We start from the raw sequence: 12,121 nt of genomic DNA, 5'->3' as shown, positions 1-12,121 counted from the left end.
CACAAGTAAATAGAACATGTGGAGTCAGGTACAAGCAGCAGAATGCAAGACAGAGCGTAGAGGTTGTATGTGGGAAGTGGTATTCCATAGGGAGAGGTGCTCGGACCACTGTTTTTCACCAGTTACATAAATGATTTGGACTCCGGAATATGGAGTACACTATCAAAATTTGTGGATGACACTAAATTGGGGGATGTAGTTAATACAGAGGATGACTGCAACAGAATACAAGAAGCCACTCACAGAATTGCAGAATGGGCGAGTAAATGGCAAATGAATTTCAATATAGTTAAATGTGCACCTTGGTAGAATGAGTAACAACTTGGAAAATAAGTCTTAATGGTGTAGAGGAGCAATAGGATCTGGGGATGTAGATGCATGAATCATTTAAAGTAGTTATGCAGGTTAATAAAGCCATTAAAAAGCAAACAAAGCATGGGTTCATTCTAGAGGGCTAGAATTGAAAAGCAGAGAAGTTATGTTAAACAAAGAACAGTACAGCACAGGAGCAGGCCATTCGGCCCTCAAAGCCTGCGCCGATCTTGATGCCTGTCTAAACTAAAACCTTCTGCCCTTCTGAGGACCATATCCCTCTATTCCCATCCTATTCATGTATTTGTCAAGATGCCTCTTAAAAGTCTCTATCGTACCTGCTTCCACCACCTCCCCCGGCAGCAAGTTCCAGGCACTCGCCACCCGCTGTGTAAAGAACTTGCCTCGCACATCCCCTCTAAACTTTGCCCCTCGCAGTTGTTTGGAAATTTGGCCAGACCACATATAAAAAGTACTGTGCATAGTGTGGTCTCCGTATTATAAACTAGGTAGAGGCACTGAAGAAGGTATGAGGCTGATGCCAGAACTGAAAGGTTATACCTATCAGGACAATTGAACAGGCTTTTTTCTGGGAAAGAGAAGGCTGAGGGGTAATCTGATAGAGGATCTAAGATTATGAAAGGGTTTGATAGGGACCATGTAGAGAATGTTTTCACTTGTTGGGGACACCAAAACTAGGGGCCATAAATATAGGAACAAGTAAATAGGGAATGCAGGAGAAACATCTTTACCCAGAGTGTAGCGAGGATGTGGAATTCGGTACCACAGGGAGTAGTTGAGGTGAATAGCATAAATGTATTGAAGGGAAAGCTAGATAAACACATGAAAAAAAGAGACATGCTGTCAAAGCTTTTCGTCTTGCACTCATCAGGACAGATGCAAGAATGCCAAATTTCAAAGGGCGAGACAATTTATATTGCATGAGAAAAGGGTGCTCTTTGGTTGGCAAGCTAACTCAGATTGGTCGAGGCGTTGCCATGGAGAATGCACCAAGGAACTGTTTTGCCCCCACACTTTTGTTCAATTCAAAACAAAAGGAACATGTCCAAGCATTGCACCATTTCTGAATTAAACAAAAGCGTGTGGGACAATAGCTCCCTGGTGCATTCTCCGTGGCAATGCCTTGAGCAATCAGAGTCGACTTGCCAACCAAACAGCACCTTTTTCTCATGCAGTTTAAATTGTTGCTCTGTTTGAAATTTGGCATTCTTGCATTTGTCCTGATGAGTGTTAGACAAAAAGCTTCAACAGCATGTCTCTTTTTTCAGGAATAGAAGATAACTCTGATAAGCACAAAAAGTGCTGGAAAACACTCAGCAGGTCTGGCAGCATCTGTGGAGAGAGAAGCAAAGTTAACAGTTTCAGACTGACTTGAAACGTTAACTTTGCTTCTCTCTCCACAGATGCTGCCAGACCTGCTGAGTGTTTTACAGCATTTTTTGTTGTTATTTCAGATTTCCAGCATCTGCATTATTTTGCTTTTCTTACTCTGATAAGGTTAGATGAAGAACTATGAAGAGACTTGCATGGATCATAAACACTGGCATTAACCATTTGGGCCAGATGGCCTATTTCTGTGCTATAAGTTCTATGTATTGGACATATAACATGTCTTCATGCGATATTCTTGACTTTGGTATAGTGGAAGGTAGAACAAGCAGTCGTATCACACTGCGATATAAGTTATAAACTATCAAATAGATCTACTGTACAGTTAATAAGGAAAGACATGCATTTACGTAGCACCTTTCAAGACCTCAGGACGTCCCAAAGCTCTTTACAGCCTGTCATGCAAACCCCCACCTGCCAATAATGAGGCATATTAATTTTGTCATATGAACATTGATTTTATACTGTTGCTGGAGTGAAGAGATGAGTTGTTTGAAGATCACCAGACACTTGGCTGGAAGAACATTTGCATACTAACAGACAGTGCTTGGAGAGTCAAAAGAATTGCTCACTGATTCAATTAACAGAGATCGGGCTGGGCAATGGTGATCCGCATCTTGTCAGAGTAAGAGACAGCCCTACACCCGCCCCACCAAGAGCTTTGAAATCCACAAAGGCAGGACTGGTTAAACCAGCTGGTCACATGACTGACCGGCTGATCCAGGCTTTTGAATGAGACACAGGACAGTTTGAATTAAGACGGCAGTTTTGCAACTGAAGCTGGAACAAGGAAGCCTCTCTCCTGGCTGTCTCTATCTCTCTCCTTCTCCCAAGCCACCGGACCCACTGAAGACACGTAAACCTCAAGGGAGAAAAGACTGCGACATCGAAACAAGTTGAAGTGTGCACTGGGCCCCAATGAATTGAAGGACTTACCAGCAACCAAAGACTCCACATTGAACTTAAAGGACTAACTATAATCCCAATATTGCCTCAAACTTTTCCCCTTTATTCTTTTCTACTGTTTCTGTCTCTATCTGCGTGTGTGTTTATCGCATATACATGTTAGCGTGGTCACGTCACATATTCATAGTCATTAACCAGATTAGAGTTTAAGATTAATAAACTTCCACCTTTCTTGTTTAAATCTGAGGAAACCTGTCTGATTTCTTTGCCTTACAATTGGAAAGCAGTGAAGAAGGATTCACTGAGGGGGAGCTAAAAACACGGTGTTTCTAAAATTAAACCCTGTTATGGTTAAACCAGGAAAAGGCTGAGAGGGAACCAGTAGACCCCTTCTCACCTGGTTGTAACACAGCCTATGAAGTTCTTTTGAAGTGTAGCCACTATTGTAATGTAAGAAACATGGCAGCCAATTTGCGCAAAGCGAGCTCCAACAAACAGCAATGTGAGTTAAAGCCTGGTTACCCGACCCGAACCCAACTAAACCCGACTACATTTGTCAGGTTCGGGTCGGGTCGAAATTCCGAGTCCAGCATTTGGGCTTGGGTTGGGTTGGGCCGGACACTGCTTCTGGGATCAGGCTTACCCACGTTTCCCCACAACTCCAGCTGCAGGAATAGTCTGCTGCCAAAACAGATGAAGGAAATTCGGGTCGGGTCGGGTCGGGTAGGACAAGAAAAAAAATTAAAGGGCTCGGGTCGGGTTTGGGATGGCTGTGGTCGGGTCGGCCTTTAATTTTAGACCCGAGCCAGATTTTAATGTGAGTTAGCAGATAATTTGTTTTTGTAATGTTGATTTAGGGAGAAACGTTGGCCAAGATACCAAGGATAACTCCCCTGCTTTTTTTGAAATAGTGCCATGGGATTTTTTATGATGACCTGAGAGAACAGATGGGGCCTCAGTTTAACATCTCACCCAAAAGAAAGCACCTTCGACAATGCAGCACTCCCGCAGTACTGAACTGAGTGTCAGCCTTGATTTTTGGGCTCAAGTCCTGGAGACAGACTTAAACCCATGGCCTCCTCATTCAGAGGTGAGAGTGCTACCAACTGGCTGATACTTAGATAAATAGATAACTGAATAGGGTTAAATACAGACATTGATAGTCATCACTACTTGACTATTTTTCTTGTACTATTGCAAGCAACGGATACATCTCTTGTGCCAACAGTCAAAATAAAACTGATCCTAGTAACTTGGTCCCTTATGTCTTAGATGGCTGTTTAATACTGTTGAGTTTGTATTCTATCCTGTCTCTGTTGACTTCAGAATCGCAGTGAACTGAAAGCCACCCTCAGGATAATAAATAAAACGTATCTTTCATTGTGTGGTCAGCCATTCATTGCAAAACTAGAAAGACCCACACAAATGTAGCCGTCACTTACAGTGGGGCTCAAAGACATTACCCACCTGCCCATCTGTACTCAGCTGAGACGCCAAGTTGAACAAATGGAATAGAATGATACCTGAGCCAATAGGTCTTAGGAAGTATCTGGTAAATGACCAGATCAACAGTTTATCTGGTCATTTCTCTCACTGCTGTTTGTAGGACCTTTCTGGGGCCTTGGTCCAGGAAAGGGGGAGTGAAAAGGAAGGTTCTTGAACTGATGGCTTTTAGACCATGAGATGCTTCACCACAAGTGGCTTACTGCAGTAGAGAGAACAACATCATTTAATAAGGGAATGGGATAATTACTTGAAAAGGAGCAATGTAAAAGGATCTATGTGGGTTTACAGCAGAAGAGTGCCAGCACGGGCACTGGGGGTCAAATGTCCTCTTCCGATGCTGTAATTACTATCATTCTGTTAAAATTTTCCATTATTGAAATCAAAGCCCAGAGATTAGTTTGCTGAGCTGATTTGAGGACGCTGTCTGAAGTGCCCCATCACTGAACTTGCTGCCCTTTGTGCGATCTCTCGGTTTAGTTCAGGTTAGTCTGTGCTGGCCAAATTTGACGTGAAGCCCAAGTAAAGATGAGCTCTTACAGAGGCTCCCAGTTCAGAGTTGTTAACTTCACACAGAACTGGAGTCCAAGGAGACAAGGAAAGGAACACTGGGAAACTACATACTATGCAGAGCAGGGGCTATAGTTTCAGGGTAAATACCAGAAAGTTTATAGGATTACAGGTAGGATATTGGGGTGTTATACCTGTTCCTCCACACAAGATCAGGGGGCAGGTTGTTCAACCTTGCCCGTCTAAGAGCGAAGTCCAAAATACGGAAAGTCCTCAACAGGGAACTCCTCTTTGCTGACGATGCTGCTTTAACATCTCACACTGAAGAGTGCCTGCAGAGTCTCATCGACAGGTTTGCGGCTGCCTGCAATGAATTTGGCCTAACCATCAGCCTCAAGAAAACGAACATCATGGGGCAGGACGTCAGAAATGCTCCATCCATCAATATTGGCGACCACGTTCTGGAAGTGGTTCAAAGGTTCACCTACCTAGGCTCAACTATCACCAGTAACCTGTCTCTAGATGCAGAAATCAACAAGCGCATGGGTAAGGCTTCCACTGCTATGTCCAGACTGGCCAAGAGAGTGTGGGAAAATGGCGCACTGACACGGAACACAAAAGTCCAAGTGTATCAGGCCTGTGTCCTCAGTACCTTGCTCTATGGCAGCGAGGCCTGGACAACGTATGCCAGCCAAGAGCGACGTCTCAATTCATTCCATCTTTGCTGCCTCCGGAGAATCCTTGGCATCAGGTGGCAGGACCGCATCTCCAACACAGAAGTCCTCGAGGCAGCCAACATCCCCAGCTTATACACACTACTGAGTCAGCGGCGCTTGAGATGGCTTGGCCATGTGAGCCGCATGGAAGATGGCAGGATCCCCAAAGACACATTGTACAGCGAGCTCGCCACTGGTATCAGACCCACCGGCTGTCCATGTCTCCGCTTTAAAGACGTCTGCAAACGCGACATGAAATCCTGTGACATTGATCACAAGTCGTGGGAGTCAGTTGCCAGCGTTCGCCAGAGCTGGCGGGCAGCCATAAAGACAGGGCTAAAATGTGGCGAGTCGAAGAGACTTAGTAGTTGGCAGGAAAAAAGACAGAGGCACAAGGGGAGAGCCAACTGTGCAACAGCCCCGCCAAACAAATTTCTCTGCAGCACCTGTGGAAGAGTCTGTCACTCTAGAATTGGCCTTTATAGCCACTCCAGGCGCTGCTTCACAAACCACTGACCACCTCCAGGTGCGTATCCATTGTCTCTCGAGATAAGGAGGCCCAAAAGAAAGAAATACCTGTTACTATCAATTGCATATGCACTATTAATGATTATTGTGCCTGTATTACTGCTGGTTATGAAGGGTATTTCAGTCAATTACTATGAGTTACTGGTGGAAACATAGCTTCCCCTCTGTGAATCAATCCCCTTCCTTTGGTTTCCCTGTTTCATCTGCTCACGTGTGACTTCCTGGTTTTCACACAATGGCTGCTGGAGAGCAAGCTCAAGCAAAGACACTTAAAGATTTGAAGTTTATAGGGTGATGCAATAACAATTACAGATGTCATGTGATCAGATGCCACAGCGTAATGTATCACATGACCATATGTTGCGTGATCTTCCAACCAGAGTTCAAACATTTTAAACCTTAACACGTCACCAATCCAAAAAATCTGCGTACCAGCAGTATAAACCCTTTCTCCTAATGGCAGTCATCATTTAGAAAATATGAGCCCCGCCCACTGAAGTCCAGATGCAAAGTTAACCATCTGGATTAACCTTTTTTTTTCTCTCTATCTTTTTTGCCTCTCCCAGGCTATGGGGGTGAAGGGACAAGTATTTAGTTATCATGGTGTGGCCCAGGCTCGGTGAACCGGCTGATTTTTGCCTGTCAATTCCCCTGTATCACTTGCTGATCCCATAGCTTTGTACGCTTCAAACGACCATGAGATTAAAATTCCCGATGATATGTCTTGTTACAATAGCACGTCGTCTAAAGTCGTAAAATAATGAGTTGCTGCCACTGGCACAACACTGAAGAGGAGCTGGTGGGAGCAATGTCCTGAGGCGGCCATTTCCGCCAGGATCAATGATGGCGGAATCGCACATCACACGCTTCCGGAGGTCATGTGACGCGAGATCTCGTTTGACCTCCGCCGAAATCCCGCAGTTAGTTTGCGACGGTGGGAAGATGGCGGCGCAGGAAAGTGAAGTGCTGGTCCGCCAGGCGACGGCAAACGGCGAGGTGAGGAACCCGGAGGCGGGGGAGGAAAAGTGGGCACTGTCTCGGGATTTTCCACTCGGGCAGGGTCCGCCCAGCCGCTCGGGGAGAGGCTGGGCGGTTGGTGGAGGTAGCGGAACCGGCCTTTGGTTACCCGGGCGGCCCGAGTACAAACCTGGCGCCGCTGCCTTGGCTAAACCACACCTGGAGCATAGGGAGCATCTCAGGGCACCACAACTTAGGAAGCATATGTTGGTCTATTTAGCAGAATGATACCTGCACTCCAAGGGTTAAATTATGAGGCGAAATTACACAAAAACTAGGGTAGAATTTCTGTAATTTAGACGATTAAGGGGGTGATCTGATCGAAATTTTCAAGATATTAAGGGGAACAGATAGGGCAGATTGGGAGAAACTATTTCTGTTGGCTGCAGAGTCAAGGGCTAGAGGGCATAGTCTAAAAATTAGAGCCAGACCTTTCAGGGGTGAAATTAGGAAACACATCCTCATGCAAAGAAGTTTGGAACTCTCTTCTGCAAAAAGCAATTGGTGTTAGATCAATTAATTTTAAAACCGAGATTGGTAGATTTCTGTCAACCAAAGGCATTGAGGGATGTGAGACAAAGGTTAGGTTGCAGATCAACCTACAAGGCCACGGACCAAGAACTGAAAAGTGGGATCATGCTGGATAGCAGATTGAATGGTAGAACAGGCTCGAGGGGCTAAATGGCCTCCTCCTGTTCACAAGAAAAGGCAACTGAGGTGAGGTACCACACAGGGTCAGGCTGCAGAGATGAGTGAGTAGTAAGTAAGGTTGATTGCAGACCCTCTGGGACTGGAGTAGCTTCATCCGAATTGATACCTACGCATTAACGAGAAGGAAGATATCCCTTTCACAACCTTAGCTGTGAGGAAAAATTGGATAGGCTGAGGTTGTTTTCTTTGGAACAGAGGAGGCTGAGGAGAGATTTAATTCAGGTGTATAAAATTATGAGGGGCCTAGATAGAGCTTATGGACTAGAAATGAAGAACAGCAGAGGTGAGCACCTGATACAGTTCTGTGAGGAAAACTACTTGGTCATCTTGAATATGCTCTTCAAACAACATCCAAGAAGACACTACACCTGGAAGAGTCCAGGAGATGTTTACAGAAATCAAATAGATTTTTTGATGATTAATGAAAGATACAAGAACAGCATCAAGAATGCCTTCACTTACCCAGGTGCAGACATCAATTCAGATCACTGCCTGCTTGTAATGAAGATAAAGATCAGGCTGAAAATCCCAAAAAGAAATCGCATGAAAGATCAAGCCAACTTAGACAGACTGAGAGAAGAAGATGTGATGAAGAGGTTATGCTGTGGTGGTTACTCTCACATTTTACCTCAGGAAGGGACAGTGCAATATCTTAGTGAGGAGGAAACAATAGAAAGGCATTGGGAAAGGTTGAAATAGAGCATGAAATATACAGTAACTGAAAGGTCCCTAAGAAAGAGGATGAGGAAACATCAAGAATGAGTGACTGATGAAATACAAGATCTAATGGAGAAAAGGAGACAGAATAAGAATAAAGAAAAATATGATGTAGAAAGGCAGATAAGAAAAAACATGCGGGGGTGCAGGCAAGGAAAGGTGGTATGAAGACTGTTGCAAGGAAATAGAAAAACTGGAGAAAAGGCATAATATGAGAGTATTGCATGCGAAAGTTAGAGCACGTGAAGAATATAGACCAGGACAAGACAGGGCATCTTTAACTTGGGTAATGATCGAAAGATATATGGAAGCACAAAAACCTGTGTATATATGCTTTATAGACTGAGAAGGCATTTGCTAGAGTCTACCATCAGAAAATAATGGAGTATTTAGATAAATTAGAAATTGACAGAAATGATAAAAGGAGAATTCAGAATCTATATTGGAAGCAATCAGTAATAATGAGACTTGATAGCAGCTTGTCAGACAGATTCCTATTCAAAAGAGGAGTGAATCAGGGATGTCCCTGTACGCTGAAGCTATCTTCAGAGACATAGAAGTTCTATCCAGGTTGAAATATTGGTAGGTTGAACATCAACAATTTGAGATATGCAGATGGCACTGCACTGATTGCAGAGTCAGAAGAGGCCGTACAGGAAATTGTGAACAAAGTGAACGCGAGGCGTGTGGAATATGGATTAAGAATGAATGTCTTGGTTTTCTTAACAATGGTGATAAGCAGGGACCTAACCCTGGAAGTGAAAATGGAAGTAAATGGACAGGTCCTGCTGTAAATTTCTTTAATTCTATGTACTTCAGGACATCTCAAAATACTTTACACCCAATGCCCATACTTTTGAAGTATCATCACTGTTGTCATGTAGGAAATACAGCAGCCAATTTGAACAGAGCAAGCTCCCAAAGTAATGAGAGAAATTCTGTTCTTAATGTTGATTAAAGAATAAGTATTGACCAGGATACTAAGGGGAAATTTCCTTGCCTACGTCCATCTGAGAGGGAAGACAGGGTTTCAGTTTAACATCTCATCTCCAACAGTGCAGCATTCTTTCTGTACTGCACTGAAGTGTCAGCCTAGGTAATGGGCTTAAATCTCTGGCGTGGGGCTTGACCCTACAAGCTTCTAACAGGGATGCTACTCCTGAGTCGAAGCTGATGCTGGTAATGGACTCTACGTTGGAGTCTCTTCCTATCTTATATCTTTGGCCTCCTTGTCTCGAGAGACAATGGGTAAGCACCTGGAGGTGATCAGTGGTTTGTGAAGCAGCGTTTGGAGTTGGTATAAAGGGCAATTCTAGAGTGACAGACTCTTCCACAGGTGCTGCAGATAAAATTGGTTGTCGGGACTGTTACACAGTTGGCTCTCTCCTTGCGCTTCTGTTTTTTTTTCCTGCCAACTGCTAAGTCTCTTTGACTCGCCACGCTTTAGCCCCGCCTTCACGGTTGCCCGCCAGCTCTGGCGATCACTGGCAACTGACTCCCACGACTTGTGATCAATGTCACAGGACTTCATGTCGCGTTTGCAGACGTCTTTAAAGCGGAGACATGGACGGCCGGTGGGTCTGGCACCAGTGACGAGCTCGCTGTACAATGTGTCCTTGGGGATCCTGCCATCTTCCATGCGGCTCACATGGCCAAGCCGTCTCAGGCGCCGCTGGCTTAGTAGTGTGTATATGCTGGGGATGTTGGCCGCCTCGAGGACTTCTGTGTTGGAGATACCGTCCTGCCACCTGATGCCAAGGATTCTCCGGAGACAGCGAAGTATAATAGCAAAATACTGCAGATGCTGGAAATCTGAAATAAAAACAAGAAATGCTGGATATACTCAGCAGGCCTGGCAGCATCTGTGGAGAGAGAAGCAGCGTTAACGTTTCAGGTCAGTGACTCTTCAGAACATTGGAGTATGTTGGGACAGAATGAAGGGAGCAATGGTTACCGGATTATAGTGCTTAGTATTGTATGCAAGGAAAAGGTTTCCACCCTGTTGAAAATATTCACTGCACTGGTAGAATGTAACCAGTCTTAACATCATGCATCTGTAGCGCACCTTTAATGTGGAAAAATGTCCCAATGTCCTTCATAATAGTCAGACAAAAAGTAACAGTCAATGAAGGCGATGTCAGGAGCAGTTGCTAAAAATTTGGTCAGTGACGTAGGCTTTCAGAAGAGTTTTAAAGGAGGAGAGGGAGGTGGAAAGGCAGAGGTTTCGGGATGGTATACCAGAACTTGGAGCCCAGACCGCAGAAGGTACAGTTGCCAGTGGTAGGGTGAAGCAAGAGGGAGTGGAGTTGCATAAGAGGCCTTGGTTGGAGGAATGCCAAGTTTTTGAAGTTGATTAAAGCTGTGCCTTCACCTGCCGAAGCCCTAAGCTCTGGAATTCCCTCTATCTCGCCCTCCTGCTTGGCCAAGCTGTTGGTCATCAGTCCGAAAACCTTTTTAAAAAATATTTTATTTATTCATTCAGCATTTGTAGCTTATTACTAATCCTTCTTGGGAAGGTGGAGGTGACAACTGAGTGGCTTGCTAAGCCATAGCAGAGGGCAGTTAGGAGTCAACCACATTTCTGTGAGTCTGGACTCGTATGTAGACCAGGCAAGTTTCCTTCCCTAAAGGATATTAGTGAACAAGATAGGTTTTACAGCAATTCAACAGATTGGTGTCCACCATTATCAGTGCTAGTTTTTTTTTAAATTCCAGATTTGTTTAACTGTCTTTAATTCTACGATGGGATTTGAACTCGTGTCTTCAGATCATTAGTCCAATAACAATCACTGTTATTGTACCTAGTTTGATTTCAGATTTTGTCTGAATATATTCCTGTAAAGCACCTGAGAATTGTAGAACAGCACAGAAGGAGGCCATTTGGCCCACTGAGTCTGCACTGGTAAAGAGCAGTCCAGTTAGTCCCACTCCCCCGTTCTTTCCCCATAACCCTGCAACATTTTCTCTTTTCAGTATTTACCCAGTTCCCTTTTGAAGGCTCCTATCCACAAGGATCAGTGTGGGGAATCACTGTTGACTTTGAAATTTAAAAAAAAACAGTTTCTAAGTTTGCAGATGACACTAAATTGGGCGAGGGATGGGAGAAGAGTCAATACTGAGAAAGATTGCAAAAATTACAAGAAATTATACTTGCAAAATGGGTATATATTTAGCAAATTAATTTCAACATGGATAATTGTGAGATTACTTTTTAAGAAAAGTAGGGAGGTTACAATCACTTAGAATAATCTAAATGGGGTAGAGGAGCAAAGAGATCTGAAACACAAATAACTAAAAGTAGCAACAAAGATTAGCAAGGCCATAAAAAAAGCAAACCAAGCATGAGAGTTTATTTCTAGATGGATAGAATTGAAAAGTAAAGTGGTTACTGTTATGACCAGGTGAGAAATGTCTTTTACTGTCTTCACCAGGTCTTATTGTAACAGGGTTTTATTTTTAAACGGTGTGTTTTGAGCTCCCCCTTTGTGAATCCTTGTTCAGTTTTCCAATTATAAGGCAAAGAAATGAACATAAACAGGCTTTCTTAGGTTTAAAGAAGAAAAGTGAAATTTATTAAACCTTAAACTTAAATTCTAATACGGTTAACACCTACATATATATGATGCGCCCACGCTAGCATGCACACACGATACTCACATGCAAATAGAAAAGAGAAGTAAAATGAAATGGAGAGGTTTGAGGCTGTCTCTAAAGGGTGTTTCTTGTTACTATTTGTGTTTCTAGCTCGCCGTAGTGTCCTTGATTCTAGACAGTTCTTGCTTTTCATTGGA

The 12,121-nt window shown here is 43.9% G+C and overlaps 1 protein-coding gene across 1 annotated transcript in view; it reads left to right on the top strand.

The window, feature by feature from the left end:
- The first annotated feature begins 6,713 nt into the window (after window positions 1-6,713).
- Window positions 6,714-12,121, top strand: part of clptm1 (CLPTM1 regulator of GABA type A receptor forward trafficking) — a 41,544-nt gene continuing 36,136 nt past the window's right edge. Inside the window, exon 1 of the mRNA XM_068019044.1 lies at window positions 6,714-6,881. Within this exon, the coding sequence (XP_067875145.1) occupies window positions 6,726-6,881 (156 nt within the window). The 5' untranslated portion in view covers window positions 6,714-6,725. The remainder of the gene's footprint in view (window positions 6,882-12,121) is intronic.

This window comes from Heterodontus francisci, chromosome 40 (assembly GCF_036365525.1).
Source record: "Heterodontus francisci isolate sHetFra1 chromosome 40, sHetFra1.hap1, whole genome shotgun sequence".
NCBI classification, from domain to species: domain Eukaryota; kingdom Metazoa; phylum Chordata; class Chondrichthyes; order Heterodontiformes; family Heterodontidae; genus Heterodontus; species Heterodontus francisci.
Note: the sequence above shows the minus strand (reverse complement) of the source record. Positions and strands in the feature narration are given on the sequence as shown.